Source organism: Panicum virgatum, chromosome 3N (genome assembly GCF_016808335.1).
Source record: "Panicum virgatum strain AP13 chromosome 3N, P.virgatum_v5, whole genome shotgun sequence".
In the NCBI taxonomy this organism is placed as follows: domain Eukaryota; kingdom Viridiplantae; phylum Streptophyta; class Magnoliopsida; order Poales; family Poaceae; genus Panicum; species Panicum virgatum.
The window spans coordinates 5,520,251-5,541,882 of record NC_053147.1 but is presented as its reverse complement, the minus strand read 5'-3'; the positions used below and the strand labels follow the sequence as shown (position 1 = coordinate 5,541,882).

The following is a 21,632-nucleotide window of genomic DNA, read 5'->3' as shown; positions in this document are numbered from 1 at the left end:
GCCACGTAGAAGGTACCACGCGGGGCCCGACAACGTCTCCGGTGATATGAAGACCAAGCAGCATCGCAACGTCCTGCAGGGTCGGTGCCATCTCCCCACAAGAGAGGTGGAACGTGTGTGTCTCATGTCTCCATCTGTCAACGAGAGCTGAAAGTATAGACCTGTCTAGCTTCACCAAAGCACTCTCAGCAAGACGAGCCACTGTGAGAAGACCTGCCTCGCTCAGCCTGCATCATACAGTGCTCAAATGTTAATACATTATATAACGAAATGTATAACAGATAAAAACAGAAAATATACGACATATCACCTGGGCACCCATCGTGGGTCTACAGCAACCAACTCTGCAGGTGGACGTGGACGCAACACGTTTAGTTCTTGGTGCTGAACCTTCGCAAGGAAGGACCCGTGACCCGAGTCTATTGTTAGGTCCAGCAACGCAGGAGTAACCCCGGCCATACCTACCACGTAAGATCAAAACAATACAATACAATCACACACATCTAAATATTTCTAATATTTCCTTATATTTCCTAAATAATTTATAAGATTTTCTAACCATTAATAATAATTTCTAATATTTTGTAACATTTTAGAAATTTTCTAATATTATCTTGCAATTTTTAAAATTAATTAATTAGATTGCTAATGTACTATATCAACACTAACCACTACAATTAACTACACCTAAATGTACCACTAATCAGTCCTAATAATAATTAAAATGATTGCTAATGACTGTTTAAATAAAATAGTTTCTATAATTTTTTATAATTTTCTAACATTCTCTACAATTTTTTATATTTTTCTACAATTTTCTACAATTTTCTAACATTTTCTACAATTTTCTAATATTATCTTGCATTTTCTAATACTTCTCTAACAATTTTCTAGTATTTTCTAATACTAAATCTAACACTTAATGTACTATAACAATGCTAATCACTATAAGTAAATGCACCTAAATGTACCACTAATCACTCCTAACAATAATTGAATTGATTGGTGATCTACTGTTTCAAAAAAATAATTACAACATAATCTATTTATAAAATGTGGAAAATTTTAGTTACCTAAAGTCGCCGGCCTGAAAATCCGACAGGGCTTCGCCGCTTTGCCTCTCCCTCACCCCTTCTCTCCCTCCCTCCCTCTCTTTTCTTTTTTCTGGATTTTTAGCAAGGCAAATGAGGGGGAGGAGCAGCCAACACCCTTATATAGTGGTGGGGGGCCGGCCGCCCCCCAGCTGGGCGGCCGGTTCCCAGGGATCTGTCCGCAATTTTTTTCCTCTTTTTTTGTAGATAAGCCCCTGCCGCCCGGCAGCCGGGCGGCCAGGTCCCGGCCGCTCGGCAGCGGGTCGGCCGGGATATATTTCTGTAAATTTCCAAATCGAAAATATATTTTTGTAAAAAACGGAAATAAAAAATATAAAAATAAAAAACCGCCCCTAGCCCACCACCACACCAGCGGGTTCGGCCCAGGAACATCGCTTCTCTCCATGCTTGTCAGCAGAGACTGCAGCAACCGTCTTCGGTCCACGGACCCGGTGCACGCGGCCCACCCGCTGCGAGCTCCCTTTTGGCGCGAGATTTGGCGCCAAGCCGCCGCCTCCTTCCCGCCAAGACCACCCCCACCCGCGCCTGGCGGCGTACCCCTTCTTCTTCCCCAGACCCAAAACCCTCACCAGCGCGCCCACACGCCGAGACGCGAGAGCCAATCGCCCGACCGGAAGTCCCAGTCCAGATCCGGAAGCTTACGGAAGGCGCCGCCGTCGGCGATGGAGGCGTTCGGCGGGTTCTTCGTGGACGAAAAGGCGGCGCGGGTGGAGAACATCTTCCTCGAGTTCCTCAAGCGGTGAGTTCCGCCGCCGCCGCCGCCTGCGTCGCAGCCATTTCTAGGGCTTCTCTTAGGGGGGCCATCCCGCCCGTCTGACTGACGCGTTGGGGAATCTGCAGGTTTAAGGAGCCGGAGGGCGCGCCGGAGCCGTTCTACGAGATGGAGATGGAGGCGATGCGGTCGCGGGAGTCCACCACCATGTACGTCGATTTCGCGCACGTCCTGCGCTTCAACGACATTCTCCAGAAGGCCATCGCCGAGGAGTATCTCAGGTGGGATTGGAGTTTCTTCTCAATTTTGGTGTGGTCTTGTAGGTTTGGGATCTGGGAAAGAAAAGGCCACAGCTTTGGTTAGGTTACTCGTCTTTCGGAGTGAAATTGGTCCGGATTTATGTTTTGAGTGGACTCCATGCTGGGCTGGGAGGGATTAGATGAGCCTTCTGGGATTTCTCAGTTAGATTAATGCCAGGACAGGTTTAGGATGCCCCTAAAAAAATATAAAAGTCAGGACTGTCAACATATTTTGATTGGAATTTTGGAGGAAGAGGTACTAAACTGTTGTCAGCTTTCAGTAACATTCCATGTATCTAATATCGATTGTTTTAGTTTCTGGGTATCATCCATCACACTAATTTGTTAAATTTTGTTCTAAAGTCCAGTGTACAGTAATCTGTGCTGTCTGTAACCTTTCAAAACTTTGCTCTAATGGCCTCATCTATTGTATCAGGTTTGAACCATACTTAAGGAATGCGTGCAAGAGGTTTGTGTTGGAGCACCGGGCCAGTGAGAATCGGGCGCCAATCATCTCTGATGATAGTCCGAACAAGGATATAAATATTGCCTTCTACAACATCCCAATGCTGAAAAGGTAGTGCCTGCTGTGCCACGAGATGTTTTATCCATGAAGCAAGTTCTTTCTTTTTGAAATGAAAACAAAAGCATGCTATTGTCCTGTGTTTCAGTATGGTTAATGCATTATTGACATGTATTTGTTCACTAAAATATTTATAAGTGCCACTGTTATACTTTACACGAGTGAATTAAAGGGAAAGTTCGGGGTTATCAATTGCTTTTACTTTCATCTGCATCTGTGGACATACATTTAACATAAGTACTTCTGCAATACTCTCATTGACTATTCATGTGCTAAATTGTAAGATATTTGGCCAAAGCCTGATTGAAATAACTGTTATTGCAGGTTGAGAGAGCTTGGGACAGCGGAAATTGGTAAACTTACATCAGTCATGGGTGTTGTGACACGGACGAGTGAGGTGCGGCCTGAACTATTGCAAGGCACCTTCAAGTGCCTCGACTGTGGAAATGTTGTGAAGAATGTGGAGCAGCAGTTCAAGTACACTGAGGTTGTACCTCTGAACACCATATCCCCCTTTGTCCTTTCTCCAATGCAATGTGTCTAATGATGAGTTCTTGTACCTTCTTTACAGCCGATAATATGCGTCAATGCGACATGCCAGAACCGATCAAAATGGGCACTTCTACGCCAGGAGAGCAAATTTACAGATTGGCAGAGGGTGAGAATGCAGGAGACATCAAAAGAGATACCTGCTGGTTCGCTTCCTCGCTCCCTGGATGTCATCTTGCGACATGAGATTGTTGAGAAGGCTAGAGCTGGGGACACGTAAGGAAGCTTTGTTCTGTTGAGTTACTTTATTATTCCGAATGACTTCATTTAATTGAATTTTCTGTTTTTTTACATTTCAGGGTTATATTTACTGGAACTGTTGTTGCGGTTCCAGATGTATTGGCACTAACTTCACCTGGTGAAAGAGCAGAGTGTCGCCGGGAAGCTCCTCAGCGAAAAAATGGAGGTGTTCAAGAAGGTGTAAAGGGCTTGAAGTCACTTGGAGTCAGGGATCTCTCTTATCGCCTTGCTTTTGTGGCAAATTCAGTGCAGGTATGAACTCTTCTGAGCAAAGAGTTCCATCTGATAAGTGTAATTTCGTATTTTTTGTCATAACATTATATTTTTATTGTAAATGTTGTTAGGTGGCGGATGGCAGGAGAGAAGTGGACATCAGAGACCGGGACACAGATGGCGATGACAGTGAAAGACAGAAGTTCACTGTAAGTTAAATTTGCAATATAAAAATTACTGCTCTCTTCCTTGGAGGAAATAGAAGGGTTGTCCTTCTTGAAAACAAAAATCGCAGAAATTGTCCTGACTTTAATGCGAGCTCTTATTTGCCTTATGATTGAAAATTTGAAACCATCTCTCTTTACCAGGAAGAAGAGGAAGATGAGGTTGTTAGGATGAGGAACACTCCTGACTTCTTTAATAAGATAGTTGATAGCATATGTCCTACTGTCTTTGGTCATCAAGAAATTAAGAGGGCGGTCCTCCTTATGCTTTTGGGTGGTGTTCACAAGATAACACATGAAGGGATCAACCTTAGAGGTGACATCAATGTCTGTATTGTTGGTGACCCAAGCTGTGCAAAGTCTCAGTTCCTGAAGTAAGTATTGCTATCCTGTGCTGTTGCCATTTCTTTGATGATGTTTTCTGAGGCTAGATGAACTTTTTATAAACCCTAAACCCTAAACTTAGTGCTTAACACATTTTTCATAAATGATAAGCATGGATTTGTGGTGGCAAGGAGTGGCAAAGCATGTTACTTTTCAACTTACTCATGGATTTGTGCTAATGAATATATGTTGGTTTTTTAGTCCTTAAAAAAGTCCCAGTAAATGCTAATATGTAATATTTATGTTGAAATCTTAAGTATTCTATGTTCTAGTTGTTTTCATTTTTATCGAACTAGACCTATCTGATTATTTAGTGAGTTCACTCCATCAATCATAAAATTAAAGTGTGGTTTCAATCCAATGCCAGATATACCGCTGGTATTGTTCCAAGATCTGTTTACACATCAGGGAAGTCATCTTCTGCTGCTGGTCTGACAGCAACTGTTGCTAAAGAACCAGAGACTGGTGAATTTTGTATCGAGGTACTACTAAATTTAAGAAATTGTTCATTTTTTCTCATTACAAATATTGTTAAATGCACAATGGACGTTGAGAAGTTTTCATATGCTGTTTTGCCTAATTCTAGTAAGGATGGTAATAAATAACCACTGGAAACCATTGAAAATTGAAATGCATCCACATAAGCCTTTCGTGGCAACAGTCTGCTCAAGGCAATTGGCTTCATTAAAACAACTGAACAATGAGCTTTATGTAATAAATGCTTAATTGAGCACTTTTTCTGGTAGGAGCTACAGTGTGCACTTTAAATTGTTGTTTCTCTTCCTGATTCTGATATGTATTATTTGATGTTCACCTGTTATTTCTTGCAGGCAGGTGCTCTGATGTTAGCTGATAATGGCATTTGCTGCATAGATGAATTTGATAAGATGGACATTAAGGATCAGGTAGGTTTACCAATACCTGCTGTTGTGTTTCCCTTTCTTTTCCTTGCTGAAGCTTTAAGCAGTTCCTGCTCCATACATTCATTTTAGGTTGCTATTCATGAAGCAATGGAACAGCAAACCATTAGCATAACAAAAGCAGGAATACAGGCCACCTTGAATGCACGAACTTCAATTTTAGCTGCAGCAAATCCGACAGGAGGGCGTTATGACAAGTCTAAACCACTTAAGGTACATTAAGAGCACAATTTATATTTCATCTCGTTCTCTTTCAAACTTTTTACATGCATATCTGAGCATAACACATTATGAGTGAAAACTATAGAAGTTATTAAAATCTAATTCTTTTCATTTGTTGCAATCTCTTACAGTACAATGTGGCATTGCCCCCAGCTATTCTTTCAAGATTTGATCTGGTGTACATCATGATTGATGAACCTGATGAAACCACAGACTACCACATTGCTCATCACATTGTAAGAGTCCATCAGAAACGTGAAGAAGCACTGGCCCCTGCATTTAGCACTGCGGAACTGAAGCGATATATTGCATTTGCGAAGTCTTTGAAACCTCAGGTTTGCCTCGTTAGTGCTCTCAGAAAATGGACTTTAACTTCTTGTCACCTTACAGTTATCTGTTTATTTCATTACAGCTGAGTTCAGAAGCAAAGAAGGTTTTGGTGGACTCATATGTTACCCTTCGTAGAGGTGACAGTACTCCTGGAACCAGGGTTGCTTACAGGATGACAGTAAGGCAATTAGAAGCATTGATTAGGCTATCAGAAGCTATTGCTCGAAGCCACTTAGAAAGAACTGTAAGTATAATAATTCACTTGCACTTTCTGGGTCATGTTTTGTTTTACCACTGCTCTATTTGCTCTGATGGAATAAAATGTAATAATTTGCACGATCATTGACAGTGTGATAAACTTATATTTGGTCGACATGCTCCTTACAGTGTTTTGTCCATTTCCATGATTGTGTGAATAACTTAATTTGGTATTGAAATATTTTAGGTTCTCCCAGCTCATGTCCGACTGGCAGTTAAATTGCTTAAGACATCCATCATCAGGTGAGTTTGTTGAGTTATTGGCCTTTTTTTAATGAAATTGGTATGTGGATAGTGATGTTGCTGGTGCTGAAGCTTACTGATTTTGTGTAGCGTTGAGTCAAGTGAAGTTGATCTCTCTGAGTTTGAAGATGCTGAAGATGGAACAAATGTACCTTCTGATAATGATGCTGGACAGCCAGCTGAAGCAGATGCTGCTCCTCAACAAGAGGGTGCAGGTGGGTTCCAAATTTTTAAAACTTGAGATGGATGTCTTTTGTATTAGTTCGTTTCTAACCGTTTTGTTATTTCTCTATATTAAAATTATAGAAAATGACCAAGCAGCAGATAACGGTAAGAAGAAATTGGTAATAACTGAAGAATACTTCCAGAGAATTACTCAAGCGTTGGTTATGAGACTACGGCAGCATGAAGAGTCCATCATGAAAGATGGTATGTTGTTTTGGATTACTTGTCATATACATCTTTGTTATGATTCAGCCCTGCTCATGTATCTTTATTCTAGCAACAACATCCTGCCCAAAATTTATGCTTAGTTGCTTAAGATAACAAGTATGACAAACTAATGACCCAGAAACAGAGATGCATCTTCCCTTTTATTCTGGGATTGCACCCAGTGGTGAACAAATTAAGTCTCTGGTGGACTCTAGGTAAATTAAACAAATGTTTTGCAACTTGCACACAATACTAATAAAATATATTGAGTACCATCCTTTTCTTAGGGACTATAATGATTCGATGACATGAATGTTATTTACAAGTACTGAACGCAACCTTCCACATTTTCTTAACTCTTGCTTGTATCAGCATGTTTCTTTGTGCTGCGGGATTCAAGGTATCTGCCATGTTTTGATGCTTGCTTATTCAACCATGGTGCAGGAGATGGTCTTGCTGGCATGAAGCAAGGGGATCTTATCATTTGGTATGTTGAGCAGCAGAATGCCAAAGGTGCGTACAGTTCTACTGCAGAGGTGAAGGAAGAAGTGAAGTGCATCAAGGCCATTATAGAGGTGAGTCCTGTGGTGCTCTATATGTGGCGTATGATCTGTTAATTCCCAAACCTGACTGCATTGGAACAAAGCGATCCCAGAGCTGCATGGTTGTACTGTCTTTGCATGTTACTAAACCTTCTGATCTATGTGCATGTGCAGAGGCTTATACAGCGGGAAGGCCACCTCATAGTCATAGACGAAGGCACAGCAGCCGCGGCCGAGGACGGCGCTGGCGCCCGAAGAACATCGGAGAGCAGAATATTGGCAGTTAACCCGAACTACGTTATTGATTAGCAGCAGCCTGAAACCATGCCGCTAACTCGGGTGAGTTGATGTGGTTAACCAATAGTTGTGAGCTCCCTGTGCCATGATGCTCTGGCACTGTTGTACCATCTCCATCTCTGACGGGCTCTTTGCAATGGAGCGCATGTTCTCCGGAACTGTATAATTAGTTTCTTGCTTCTAGGTTTAGTGAAGTGTGGTAACTAGTGTACCTCTGTAATTTTGACCCTGTGGCCATTGTGGAAACGAAGAGAAGGAGCTTATATATTGAAGCCACTATTTGGTTTTCCATGCCCGCCTTTCTGGATTAAGGTAAATTGGAACCGAGTGCTGCTTATGAGCATAGATTTCTTCTCAACATGCACGATAGCTCTGCTGATTAGCCAAGAACAGTGTCAAAGAAATACGTCTATTTTGTAAGTGTTTTTGCATATATTGCTTTATGTTTTGGGTAGGCATATTTGAATTTTAATGAAACAATGCGTACAGTGGACACCGTTCGCAGTTTATGCTGATTGATTATCCGGGTGCAAACACGTGGCGGCCAAGCCGTGTTGGTTTAAACTTTAAACAGCATTACATGATATCAAATAAAAAATAAACAGCTCATTACATAGGCACACAGCTGTTCTGTCGGGCAACGGATGGCCGGCTGGGGATAAAAAAAAAAGGAGTATTTGGCCAAGGGAGGTGGGACCCAGGTGCCAGTGGCACCGCAACCGCAACCGTAACCCCATCTTCCAGTGGCAGTACGAACCGCGCGGCTCCAGAATTTCCGCGCCGACTCCGCCCACCGCCACGATGTCGTGCTGGGCCGCGGGCCGCCGCTCGTCGGCGGAGAACGCCGGCGCGGGGGGCGCCAGTAAGACGGCGGCGGCGCGGGCCGGGAAGCGCGTCGCCCTCGGGGACCTCACCAACGTCTTCCACGGCCGCGGGAGGTCGTCTGGCTACGCGCCCGAGGAGGTACGGCTCTTCCTTGCGCGCTGCAAACGATCGGGGAGGCGCGTCACCCCGATCGGTTCGTTTCGGGAGCGGGTGGAGCTTGGCCGCTTGGATTCTCGTTCGTTAGAGTAGAGGGGGTGGCGCGTAGGACTCCTGCCATCAGTTCTGGTGCACGCGGCATTATTTGTTGGGCTAGTTGGTTCGAGCAATTCGTTTCGGCATTTCTAGGGTTTCTGCCGTTTTGCACTGCCCCTCTTCTCCACCGAAACGATACGGCTGTCTGATTACCGGCTATCTAATGGCTCGTCTTAATTGCGCGCTTGATCGATCAATTAAACAACATTTGCTGAGATTGGTTTTCCTTTTTTTTTATCTGCTTTCTTCGATGGATGAGAATGAGTACTTGGTTCTGTTCCAGTGGTCTTAATGCAATTATTGGGATTTTCTGGTGTCGCCAGAGATATTTTGCTGCTTCTGAAATTCAGTAGCAATGTGCGCTGTTAGGTTTTCTGAAGTTTTTGGCAGGTTGGGGGCTTTACATCACCCTGATAATGTTACGTGCTCAGTTCCCAATCTTCCATTGGTAATGTGTTCCTTTAGGAAAGTTTATGTGCTTATGTAATCTCTGTTTCACCATTTTGATTGTTTCAAGCGAACCTGTTCAACACACATTCACGTTTTCTCTTACTACTGCAGAAATTGAGTTCAACCAAACCAGTTGATGTGAAGAATAAGGGATCCTTTGCAAGCCTGCGCAATGTGAACACGGGACGAGGTTCTATCAGGAAACATTCCTCTGACCAATTTGATTGGACAGTATCACACCATGACAGTGTCCTTCAGAAGGAGAATGCCTCTTTCCCATCTGTGCCTAATATTGTACCAATAGGTAGCAGCTCACCTGGCCTGACGGATGATTCAGTCTCCATGGAGGACGCTATGTCAACATGCAACTCAATAGAAAGCTCCGATCTTGAGTTCTTTGATGACGAGGACTCCTCACTGGCAACTTCTTTGCATTGTTGGGCCGGTGATAAGCTTCATATCTCAGATAGTAAGGAAGTTGCAGGTTTTTTCACTTGTCAAAATTGAGGTAGTTCTGTATGGCTTTTTGTGCATCGTGTTCAATATTTTTAACTTGCATAGTTGTTAATTGCTGCAGCATTCAACTGGAGGAAACATAGTCCTATCTCTATGAAATTGAAATCTGATAATATCTCTGACCTTGACAACAACTATGAGGATCCACAACATTGTGCAACTCTTGCCTACGAAATTTACGAGAACTTGCGAGAGGCTGAGGTGATGGACTCTTGCTCATGTTATCACTTATGATGTATATGTGTATGTTGAGCCTCAAGTAACAACTGGACCGTGGATATCAAGTAATTCCTGAAAACTGAATAGACACAGTTTTGTGCTCAAGTTGTTATACTAGTTGGAATGAAAGCACGAAAAGAATTCAAATGGTGCATTTTTCATGTTCATTGGTTCTAAATGAAAAGCATACAATTCTTAGTGTCCTAGAAAGTGTGAGGAGGTTCTAGGTGGTTAACTGTCGATTTACTCACATCTCTATAAGTTTCATTATAGTTTGTGTAACTCCACATTCCATTTAGCAGTTCCTTGACGTAAAAGTTGTGTTGCTAAGTTGTGTTGCTGTGTTGCGGAACATTACAGTGTCTGTACATAATATCACACTTTGATAAAGCCTGTGTTTGATTGCTCCTAGCTGCCCATTTACTTGCTCCCCACATTTACTCTGTTGTGTTGTGATTTTTTATTTCTTGCAGACTAGGAAAATGCCTTCAACACATTTTGTGGAAACCATTCAGACAGATATGAGCACAACCATGAGGGCAGTGTTAATTGATTGGCTTGTAGAAGTAAGCATTTCCACTTAACAAGGAAAACATATTTCTTTTTTTTTCTCGAATGCAGGAGAGCTGCGTATCATTGTATTAAGATTTAAGAAGAAGGGAAAACATGTTTCTCAGTTAAATGAACAAATAATTACCCTGTTGATTTTTTTACATTCTTGCCTTTTATCAAGCCAGGTCACAGAAGAATATCGTCTTGTTCCTGAAACCTTATACCTCACTGTCAATTACATTGACCGTTATCTTTCTGTCAAAGAGATCAATCGGAACAGACTGCAATTGCTTGGTGTTGCCTGCTTACTTATAGCTGCGTAAGATACAAATAGTTTATTTAGTCTATTTCTATTTTATATTTTTATTCTATGCTCTGTTTCTGACACTATGCTGCTAATACGGTGGAATTTCAGGAAGTATGAAGAAATATGCCCACCCCAAGTAGAAGAGCTCTGCTATATTACTGACGACTCATATACTAAGGAAGAGGTCCACGGCTCAGTTCATTCGTTTTTTTCTTATCTTTTCTTAGTTTCATCTTCTAACACATAGTTAAACAGGTTTTGCAAATGGAAGCTTCTGTCCTGAATTACTTGAAGTTTGAGATGACGGTACCTACACCAAAATGTTTTCTAAGGTAGTATCCTTTGTTTGTAATACTTACCACTCCTATACTTACTGATACTAAATCTTTTGTTCTTTTTTACTAAAGGAGATTTGTACGTGCTGCTCAAGTGTTTGACGAGGTACTTGTATTTCTCGATTGTTTTGCAGTTCCTACCAATTCTATGGGCTGTCCCAACGGGTTGAAACCTTTTTCTTTATGCAGGACTCAACTCTGCATCTTGAGTTCTTAGCCAACTACATCTGTGAGCTGTCACTTCTTGAGTATAGTTTGCTTTGCTATCTACCTTCATTGGTAGCTGCCTCTTCTGTTTTCTTGGCAAGATTTATCCTTAAACCAACAAAGAACCCATGGGTATGTGCTGCCAACCTTCTCATCCTATCTTTTACGAATCTTCAGTGGAAAACTAAATGTTTGCGTTGGCTAACATTTGCATCCATGTTTAATCGAAAGCAGAATTCCTCGCTTTCTTACTACACACAGTACACACCATCTGAGTTGTGTGGTTGTGTAAGGGTACTACACCGGCTCTTCTGTTTTGGCCCTGGAAGAGATGTTCCTGCAATCAGGGAAAAGTACAGTCAACATAAGGTGAGTGTTTCCAACTTAAGGTGATTGCTGATGAGAATTATTTACTTTATTTTATTTTCTACTCTGATGCTAAATGCTCTACCCTCTTTCTGCTCTCAGTACAAATTTGTAGCAAAGAAGTACTGCCCACCATCAATCCCCACTGACTTCTTCCTGGATGCAAACAGTTAGAAGATGAGATTACTTCTAGTTATTCACTGAAACCTTTATATGGCTCTTGTGTGAGTTCGTTCTGTACAGATTGCTGTGCAGGCAAGGCATGCGCGTGGCCTTGTGTTTAGCTGATTGATGGGTGTGCATAACTGTAGGTGGAACAAGTGCCGCTATGTTCAGTTTCATGTGGTAATGTTGTGGTTTCTTCTGACATCGTCTAGTACTCAACTGATGTGCTCTTCTTTTCCCACTTTGTAGAGTTGTATCCATATTGTACGTTTGCCAAACTTGTATCATATGGTTCTGGACCTTGCTCATAGCAAAGATAGATAGTTTAGCTAAAGATAAAGTGTACTCATTGCTATCTTTGGTTATTGTGTGGATTGTTTTTTCTTTCTGAACCTTCTGGTCTGGAAACTGACAAATGTATCATCCAGTTTAGCACAGTAGAGTTCGAATCAATTTTTCATCATGGAAATACTGTAAAAAGAAACCAATCAGCTTACGTTCACAAATTATTTAGTTATGCTTTAATATTTTTCCTTGTTACTGTTAATAATGTTGATGAAATCTTCACGGTCTTTGAGACCAAGAATGGGAGAAAAAACATAGTAAAAGAAAATAATTATAAATACACTTAGAGGTTCGTAAACTTGTCTACTGGTGTATGTCTCTAAACTCTGATAATCCCTGAACTATTTAAATTTTTAGGGTCTAAATTTTGTAATCAACACATACATACGTGCCTAGATTTGGACTTCTGAGTAGTACATTCATGGATTTGCACAAGGTTTAGCAACCTAGATCACCGGTGCATTTTACTCTAGACATGAGTACCTGGAGAGGTGGTATCTATCAGAATTAGGGAAAATTAGTCTCATACCATCGAAAGATCGCCATTTCCGCGAAATACCATTAAAAGACCTCCGTTCCGTAAAATAGCATCGAAAGAATGCAAGGTCACCTGAAAATAGCATTCTGTCACGTTCGGAGCAAACGCCGTCGCCTCCGTCAACCTCCTCCCCCTTCTCCTTTGCTGAGGCGACAGGCAAGCGTGCTGCTCCACCCCGACCCCGCCGCCTCACCGTTCTGCGCCGACGAGCTTTTCACCGGCGGCGTCCTCCTCCCGCTCCCCATCCTGCCTCCAAAGCCCGCCGGGCCCTGGAGCCACACCCGCCGCCCTGCTCGTCAGCTGCCGCCCGGAGCCATGCCCGCCGGCCGCCCCTGCTTGTGTTGCCGACGTGCCCGCCTGCCCCTGCCGGTGCTCGCTGTGGCTGGGGCCATCGGGCGCCGGGGCTCGGCCACGCCATGGGCCCGTCAGATCCTGCGCCAAGGTCGGCCGCCGCCGCATCCAACTGCCCCCGCGCTCGAGCTCGCCGAGGCTGGCGCCCCCGCGCCGGGACTCGCCGATGCCGGCCGCGCCCGCGCCCTACTGCCCCCGTCGGGGCTCGCCGAGGCCGGCGGCAGTCGCGCCCTCTAGTCCCCATGCCCGGGCTCGTCGAGATGGGTGGTCCTCGCGCTCAAGCTCACCGAGGCCAGCCGCGGCCGCGCCCTACTGCCCTCGCGCCGGGGCTCGCCAAGGCCGGCAGCCGCCGCGTCTTTGCCCGCTAGCCCCGCACCGGTGCTCGCCGCCCCCGTGCCGTCGTGGGGGAAGCCAGGGAGGAGCCGGAGGCGGCAGCGGCGGCTCGGGCGCCGCCTTCTTGCCCTGTTGCTGGGAGAGGAAAGGAGGGGATGATGGGGCAGCGAGGAGGAAGAAGGAGCTCGTGACGGATGAGTTAGCGGAACACGCGACGGAATGGTAGTTCGGGGTAATGTGGATTCTTTCGGTGCTATTTTACGGAACGGAGGTCTTTTAATGGTATTTCGCGGAAACGGCGATCTTTGGATGGTACGAGACCAATTTTCCCGAAGAATTATGATGTGCTCCGACTCTGCATCTTTCATCTCCCCTCTCCTATGGAAAGAAAGAGAGACCGACCGTGGTGACCACGTGAGAATTTCACCTCTTGCCAAATTTAGCAATGGTTGGTTCATCGTCTAGCTGCCCTCCATCCCACGGATTCCTCTCGCAGCCCCACGAATCAAAGCCCATGTTTGCAAAGCATTTTCCACTCTTTACCTCCCACCAAAGCGATCCTCCCGTTTTGGTGCAGACCACCTGCTGCAGACCGCATTTTTCTTGGATCATGTCAAAACGCATAGGTTTCGTTCCGAGGAATGCCAAGGCGCCTAGGACCTTCTGTCGATTTCTTTGATCAGCCCCCGCATTGTGATCTTTAATTTCCAGGAGTGTCATATGAAGCATTATCTGATTCGTTTGCCGCCAGAAGCATTCGTCAAGATTGGGTTTAATTTGTCAGGTTCGTGTTCCTTGCTCGATCGGTCACCAGTTTGTTGCAAATATTCAGTTCATGTATGATCCCTTTTTGTTTGTCTGTTTGGAGTTGGGTTGATCAGTGGGTCCTTAATTTCTAAAAGATCACCAAAATTTTGTTGGGTCTCATCTGTTCATCTGCTATGACATGATTTCCTTCCTACCCTATGAAAGTTTCAGCTAAAGGATGAACACAAGAAGAAGGATTTCTGTCGCATAATAAGGCTGTTGATATATACTCTGCCGTGTCGTGTGTGTAGTTTCAAATAGATCGAGCGCGGCATGGACTTCAGCCCTCAGAAGAAGGGAGCTGAACAAGATCACAGCAGCTTCGAACACGACGACGATTACGATGAGTTCGGAGCTGAATCCACCACCTCGAGGCCGTACCCACACGACAGCAAACCAAAGCCCAAGAACAAGGCAGATCAGTTAGATCACAAGGCGAGCTACCTGTCCGGCGCGGCAAATCCAATCCATGGCGGCGCACCCCACGCGACGGCGCCGGTGCCGCCTCATAGCTCGGAACCGGCAGGTAACGCGATCGCGGCGGCGACCGGCAACAATGCTGCTGAAGCCGCCGGCAATGGCGTCGGCGGCGGCAGCTTGGACGGCGGCGGCGGCGGCCCGCGGAGCAACAGCATGGAGAGCAGCAGCACCACGTCGGCGCACGTCCGGCGGCACACCGGCGGCGACAGCCGGTGGGACGCCATCCAGCTGGCCACGGCGTCCCTGGAGGCGCCGCTGAACCTGTGCCACTTCCGGCTGCTCAAGCGGCTGGGCTACGGCGACATCGGTAGCGTGTACCTGGTGGAGCTCCGCGGCACGTCGGCCTTCTTCGCCATGAAGGTGATGGACAAGGCGTCCATCATCAGCCGCAACAAGATGGCCCGCGCGCAGACGGAGCGCGAGATCCTCGGCCTCCTCGACCACCCCTTCCTCCCCACGCTCTACACCCACTTCGAGACGGACAAGTTCTACTGCCTCGTCATGGAGTACTGCAGCGGCGGCAACCTCCACTCGCTCCGCCAGAAGCAGCCCGGCAAGCACTTCACCGAGCCCGCCGCCAGGTTCTACGTCGCCGAGGTGCTGCTCGCCATGGAGTACCTGCACATGCTGGGGATCGTGTACAGGGACCTCAAGCCGGAGAACGTGCTGGTCCGGGACGACGGCCACATCATGCTCTCCGACTTCGACCTCTCGCTGCGGTGCAGCGTGTGCCCGACGCTGGTCAAGTCGGCGTCGGTGCACTCCACCGGGAGCGGCGGGGGCGGCGGCAGCGGCAGGGGCGGAGCGGACGCCGCGGACGGCGAGGTCCTCACCGCCAACCAGGGGTGCATCCAGCCGTCGTCCTTCTTCCCGCGCATCCTGCCGCGGCGCAGCCGGAAGCCGTCCAGGAGCGAGCTGGGGCTCGGCGGGCCGCCGGCCGTGGAGTTCAACGCGGAGCCCACGGACGCGCGGTCCATGTCCTTCGTCGGCACGCACGAGTACCTGGCGCCGGAGATCATCCGCGGCGAGGGCCACGGCAGCGCCGTCGACTGGTGGACGCTCGGCATCTTCCTCTACGAGCTGCTGCACGGCTGCACGCCGTTCAAGGGCGCCGGGAACCGCGCCACGCTCTGCAACGTCATCGAGCAGCCGCTCCGGTTCCCCTCCGACGCCGCCGGCGGCGGGCCGCCCACCAGCTCCGTCGCCAAGGACCTCATCCGCGGCCTGCTCGTCAAGGAGCCCCAGAAGCGGATCGCCTTCACCAGGGGCGCCACGGAGATTAAGCAGCACCCCTTCTTCGACGGCGTCAACTGGGCGCTCGTGAGGAGCATGACCCCGCCATCGGTGCCGGAGCCGGTGGACTTCCGGCAGTACGGAGCCGACAAGGAGAAGAAGGTGGCCGACGCGGTGGCGCCGGCCGAGGCGGCACCGGCCGGTCACGCCGCAAAGTCAAACTCCGGCGACTCTTACACGGATTTTGAGTACTTCTAGGACGTACTGATGGTCGACATGCATATTCTTACGACTTACTGTACAAGGTTAGATTATCCTGATTGATCGAGGACTGCTATCTTTTAAAAAAAATGCTTTGATCATGCATTGATCTTGTAATACAATACTTTCATGTAACATTTGACTGCAAACTAAGTTCTATCATTTAGCCACGCCGTCAGTTACCATTCTGATCATCAAAACAAAATGCATTTGGATTTTGGATAACAAAATTATCAGGAGGGACGGTTGTCATGCACCTGGATCATAACCAAAACAGACATTATTATAGCAATGGTAATGAATGCTGACAAAGTGCAACTGAGTACCACATTGGTTGCAGCATGATGTACCCACCACTAAAATTACGTTTCAAGGAACAAGTTGTGCCTCAGGTAAACACTGGCAGATTAGATAGGATACTGCTGCTTTGGTACTTCATGCTGATCTAGTTACACTAAAGTCCTAGCAATGTTACCTGACCTTTCCATTCCACGGGCATAGTTCACGGCCAAAAAAACTTGGCTTGCACTTATCTCGCACACACCAAGTGGCGTACCGCATGGAACACATGGACGGACAGCTTAAGAACACCATCAGAAATCCTGAAGTGAAAGGCGCATATGTCACCAACTTTAATGTCCTTAGCTGCAACCAGATTTTCCCAGCCCATTGTGAGACTCGCACGGCCATCTGCATTAAGCTGCACTCTAACAGTACCACAATCTTGCCCATCGACTTCAAAATGAGCCAAGCCCACCCCTTTATCCAGGCAAGAAATCAATGACCTAGAGACGTACTTTGCAGAGAGCCGCTGCCACAAAAGAAAAATGCATATAGTTAGCAATAAATCATAATTCCCATATAATAGGAAGCAAATAATCAAAGAAGTCAAAATAAGAAGGATAGGAGCTAACCATCCTTCCCCTTGTCTTCAAGTTTGATTTATTCATTTGGTATACATAAAATGGAATCTCTGGTGGGGCATAACCACAGAGTTCTCTCAGGTGTTTCTTCATTCCAGAAGAGAGCATTAGTTTATTTCCACGGAAAAACCATTCATCATTCCCCATAAAATGCCACAATTCAGACCCTGCCACACACAAAGATGATCATATACAATATTTATGCAATACATGCACCATAGAATTAACAAAAATGTCTGATATCATATTAGGCAATGCATCTAATAAACCTACTTCGTTTATCAGTCAATATATATGGAAAACCTTTATCACTGAAATTTACCGCTGAATAAATCACTTATAGCATCAAATATTAAATTCACTATTTTTATTATTCAAGAACCTTTTAGAATTATTCTCATATAAGAGGTAAATATCAATGTCAAAACCTTTCCTATACTTGATCAAAGACATGAACACATGCATACCTGGTTCTCCACTACCAGAGTCATATGATATGAGAGAAGGTTTCTCATTATCATTGCACGACATGCATGTATCCTCATCATCACGTATTTCAATGAAAATAGGTTGTTTCTTTGCACCACCTGGTATTACAGGAAATTTGAACATCCAAAAGGTGTGTGGATTATGATTAGTATAAGTAATAGGACTACTCACCAGCTTGTCCTTTTAATTCTTCAACTGCCCACAACCTATCTTCCTTTTTGTTTAGCTTGGTCTTCGCTTCACTATCCACTGAAAGAGTATCTACTGCACATGTTACTTTTGTGCTTGAGGCAGAGTTTTCCCCACGATCTAACTGCCAAATATGGGAAAAGAATTTCAAACTACTAAAAGGACAGAATTCAGAAAAGAATACTAAATATTAAATTAGCATTCTTCAAGGCATTGTCATTGATACTAGCATACTCAATTAATTTTATTGTTGATAGGAAGATGTTATGTCTATTTATCTGATGACATGAAACCAGATATCACAACTCATACTTCACATATCAACGTAATGGCATATTCAGTATAAAACTATTCATCAAGTTATTCATATGAAGCTCAACTTCTGAACTAAGTATAACATTTCATAACCATCATGCTTCAACATATATGAAGGACCTATCAAAAAAACTTATAGGCAGGACAGTGAGAGCAGAAGCTCCCATACGTCAGGAGAAGGCATGTGACATGCTTGGGCCTGAATGATCTAAATTGAAAGTCGATAAATCTACAATAATATAGCACTATAGCAGGCATGGACAAGAATGTGCTCTACATGTGCATAGGGTGAAAGACAAGCAACTCATTTTTAATTGCCTATTAACTAAATTGCGCTCATTGAGATCTCTACTCTCTTTCTCCTTTGTTTTCTCAAACATGCAGGAGAACTACATGCACATAAACCTTATCTTCTCCTTTTCATGTACATAACCTTCTCTATATATTCTTCAGAAATCCACATTACTTGTATCATATTAAGAAAAGAAAAGGCATAGAGGTTTTGGACGACATGTCCATGTATAGATTAATCCAATTTTGAGAACTATGGCTAGCATTTGTTAGGCTGCCTTATTTCTGAAACTGCAACAGATAAGAGATGCCACATATAGGAACAATTCAAAATGTTCTAACAGATGTCCTTACCTTTGACTGCAGTAGGGCCACCTGTGAACGTAGCTGATCTATCTCTTGCTCTAAAGACTGCACTTTGCTTCTTTCGATGCTTAACCTTTCATTGAAAATACGTTCATCTTGCTGACGACTAATCATTTCGTTCAAAGTTCTCTCCAGTGTTACAAATATTTTGTCCATTCCATTTAAACCAGACAACATATCCTGCAGTATTGCATCATTAAAGATTTGAGGAGATAGGAACAAAAGCCACCAACATAACAAACGTATTCAAATTGACCAACCTTCAATGATGTATCATCAGCATTTCTTGTTTCTTGTTTATTCAGCATAGATTGGTCCTGCATCGGTTTATCTCTTTCTTCGCGGACTGCAGCAAGCTGCCAGAAAGAAACAAACAAAGGCATCAAAGCAATGTATTCTTAGCTCAAGAAAGATGGATTTCAACATACATACGAATTCTACAAAGGATGAGTTAGTATCACATTAATTCATCTTGAGACAACTTAGGCAGGAGAAGACAATAAGTGCTATTGGAGATAAGTGGACTCATGGCTCAACATTGCAGCTTGAATAAAAACTGGAAACAGATGTAGAGCAGGTGACGAGTGATGATACCAGATGTTCAAGCCAGCTGACCTCCCCAGTCCCACTTTCAGCACTATCCTTAGCAAGGGTAGCTTCACCAATTTCATTCAAATTTGTTAATGCTTGCCTGCCAACAATTTAGATGACTACATGAATTTTAACTGAATAAAAGACAACTGGATAATTGAATTTGATTTAAATTAACAATCTTTCCCTCAAGTTCTCATCAAAAGAAGACAAAAAATTTACACTTCATACTAGTGCTGCGTCTATAATCATACTACAATAAAATAATTCTACTTTTAGTGTTGAAATTGTTCGTAATAAAGAAATATAGTATCAGAACAATGATAATGCATACGAACTTTTGATGTACATCGCCATAAGGAGACACGTCACGTTTGTCGCTGAGCAGCACATTACATGATCCGAATTCAAGCTCTAGCTTATCTGCTTTAGCTTCAATTTTCTTCAGCTTCGGTAGTTCCATCTCTGCTCTTTCCCTGTGCCACTGCTTCTCCAATAGCTTCTCTGGTTTCAACTTTGTAGCTTCATCCACTTCCTTTTCCTATAAATATGTATAATCATATGGTTAAAAGGTGTTAATGATTTTGGAAAATTGAAGTAGACAGACTACAGACGGTAAATGGAAGTAGTCAGAGAACAATTCTCATTGACAATATGATAAAATGGATTGGAAGGTTAAAACTAAAAAGGCTCATTGGCTGATGGAGTTTGGCATTTGCCCATTAATTTTTTTAAGATAACTATGAAGGTGTGTTTCTGCTCTGGTTTTCATTTCCTTTTGATGTTTGGAAGCTTTTCTTATTATCACCAATCAAGTATTTATGCTTCATTCATGGATTTTTCCACCGGGTTAGCTGTCTCTGCACACCTGTATGACTGTATTCCTTGTATAAGCACTGACTGTATCACTACTTTGTGTCAAAGTGGAAACTAACTCCAAATTAAAAGTAGCTGGTGTTCATTGAATACAGAGAACACTAGGTACCTGGGAATCAGAACGCAGGGTGGCAAGAAAGGATCTCCTCTATTGCAGCAGCTTTTAGGAAACTAGCACCTAATCAAAACTTGATATTGTAACACAAAATGTGGATTAATTTTAATCTGAACCTGCTCGATGGATACAGTCATGGATTCGCATCGGAAATAAGCAAGTGAAGCCATTGAGGTGGCGCTGCACAGCCCCCGCCACTGCGGCCAACTGCTGTCGGACCTTAATGAAGATAACAGAGGGGGGATTTCCTGGGCTGGAGAAGTCAAAATGGGGAGCCAGGAATGAGCTCGCGCCGCGGAAACTGTGGAACGCTGCACCGTTCCAACTTCCAACCTACTCAGCATCTGGGAGCAGCGCAGGAACTGAACAGATGCCACATCGATCTCCCATGCCAAGCTGATGGGCCAGAAACATCTCAACGAAAGCAGCGCGCACCAAGCCAGCGAGAAATCTCTCCCTCTCTCAGTACAAATGAACCAACTCCACGGAAACCAACAGATCCCTCAACGCAAGAGTCATACCGTGAGTACCCCGCCCAGCCTGCGCCCGCCGGCGACGACGTTGGTGGCGTCCCCGAGCGCGACGCGCCTCTCGGCCGCCGCCGCCTTGGCGCCGCCTTCCGCGCCGGGGTTCTCCGCCATGGTCAACCGATGAGGAGACGGGTGGCCGTCCTCGGAGGACTAGGGATATCCGGAGGTGCCCCGGGGCGGAGGACGGGAACGGAGGAGGCGGCGGTTGGGAGACGAGGAGGGGAGGGGAGGAGGCCGGAGATTTGAATTCGGGGGCCTCCAAGTGAAGCGCGCTGCGAAACTGGACCAGATTGCAAAGGGGCCTCGCGGGCACGCCACGCGCACACACGGCCTCATGCCACGTGCCGCCGCCAGAAGGACCCGGGCCCATCTGCAGTGACAGCCGCCGGGCCCAACTCCAAGGCCCAACGGATTCATCGAGGCGACGCCGCGAGGCGAGCCAGGGCCCAGGAAGCAGCCGCGCGTGGGTTGGTGGTAAATGATTTTAATTTTTAATCTAAATAATTTAAGAGTTGGATTTTTAAAGAGGTTTAGAATCGGACTCTAAGTTTATATAATTTTAAGCTAAAAATTAAAAATCAAATAGAATTGTGAAGAAATCATTAGGATCATAGCCTATTACCACCCCTAAGTGCCACACGCCAGCGTGCGTGCCTGTCCCGCCTCTTTTGGCTCACCTGATACAAAATTTCTGGTTTTATCCTTGACCTCTCTCAAATTATTTTTTACCTAACAAATTGCAGGACTGCGCTGTCTTTTAAAATAGAGAAGCAGGAGTTTCAAAAATCTTACAATACATGTTACATAAGGCTAATCTTAATGAAAATATTATAGAAGTGTCATGA

The 21,632-nt window shown here is 45.0% G+C and overlaps 4 protein-coding genes across 8 annotated transcripts; 3 read left to right on the top strand and 1 right to left on the bottom strand.

Annotated features, from left to right (window-relative positions):
* Window positions 1-1,653: 1,653 nt before the first annotated feature.
* Window positions 1,654-7,855, top strand: LOC120663898 (DNA replication licensing factor MCM6-like). Its single transcript, XM_039942844.1, has 18 exons — window positions 1,654-1,851; window positions 1,953-2,105; window positions 2,560-2,700; window positions 3,031-3,193; window positions 3,278-3,471; window positions 3,555-3,747; window positions 3,840-3,917; window positions 4,077-4,306; window positions 4,684-4,798; window positions 5,147-5,221; window positions 5,309-5,449; window positions 5,590-5,793; window positions 5,871-6,032; window positions 6,234-6,289; window positions 6,380-6,504; window positions 6,596-6,718; window positions 7,166-7,296; window positions 7,438-7,855. The coding sequence occupies exons 1-18, from the start codon at window positions 1,775-1,777 to the stop codon at window positions 7,570-7,572; spliced, it is 2,496 nt and encodes an 831-aa protein (XP_039798778.1). The 5' UTR covers window positions 1,654-1,774; the 3' UTR covers window positions 7,573-7,855.
* A 308-nt stretch (window positions 7,856-8,163) lies between these two features.
* LOC120663897 (cyclin-A1-4-like) lies at window positions 8,164-12,146 on the top strand. 5 transcript variants are annotated; one of them, XM_039942842.1, is made up of 11 exons: window positions 8,164-8,523; window positions 9,199-9,556; window positions 9,665-9,804; window positions 10,296-10,388; window positions 10,560-10,693; window positions 10,790-10,865; window positions 10,937-11,013; window positions 11,089-11,122; window positions 11,206-11,355; window positions 11,458-11,592; window positions 11,692-12,146. In XM_039942842.1, the coding sequence occupies exons 1-11, from the start codon at window positions 8,362-8,364 to the stop codon at window positions 11,761-11,763; spliced, it is 1,431 nt and encodes a 476-aa protein (XP_039798776.1). In that variant the 5' UTR covers window positions 8,164-8,361; the 3' UTR covers window positions 11,764-12,146. The 5 variants fall into 5 exon arrangements, with proteins under 5 accessions (XP_039798776.1, XP_039798775.1, XP_039798774.1 ...); XM_039942841.1 differs by having other exon boundaries at window positions 8,320-8,523; window positions 9,199-9,571; XM_039942840.1 differs by lacking the exon at window positions 11,089-11,122 and having other exon boundaries at window positions 8,320-8,523; window positions 11,151-11,355.
* Window positions 12,147-14,383: 2,237 nt separating this feature from the next.
* On the top strand, window positions 14,384-16,316 carry LOC120663895 (serine/threonine-protein kinase RHS3-like). The gene has a single exon (XM_039942836.1). It carries the CDS (start codon window positions 14,402-14,404, stop codon window positions 16,097-16,099), a length of 1,698 nt encoding a protein of 565 aa, XP_039798770.1. The 5' UTR covers window positions 14,384-14,401; the 3' UTR covers window positions 16,100-16,316.
* A 51-nt stretch (window positions 16,317-16,367) lies between these two features.
* On the bottom strand, window positions 16,368-21,038 carry LOC120663896 (mitotic spindle checkpoint protein MAD1-like). Its single transcript, XM_039942837.1, has 9 exons — window positions 20,779-21,038; window positions 19,605-19,807; window positions 19,270-19,366; window positions 18,936-19,031; window positions 18,664-18,855; window positions 17,686-17,827; window positions 17,493-17,612; window positions 17,017-17,192; window positions 16,368-16,913 (listed from the first exon to the last, which is right to left on the bottom strand). Exons 1-9 carry the CDS (start codon window positions 20,896-20,898, stop codon window positions 16,632-16,634), a joined length of 1,428 nt encoding a protein of 475 aa, XP_039798771.1. The 5' UTR covers window positions 20,899-21,038; the 3' UTR covers window positions 16,368-16,631.
* Window positions 21,039-21,632: the final 594 nt, after the last annotated feature.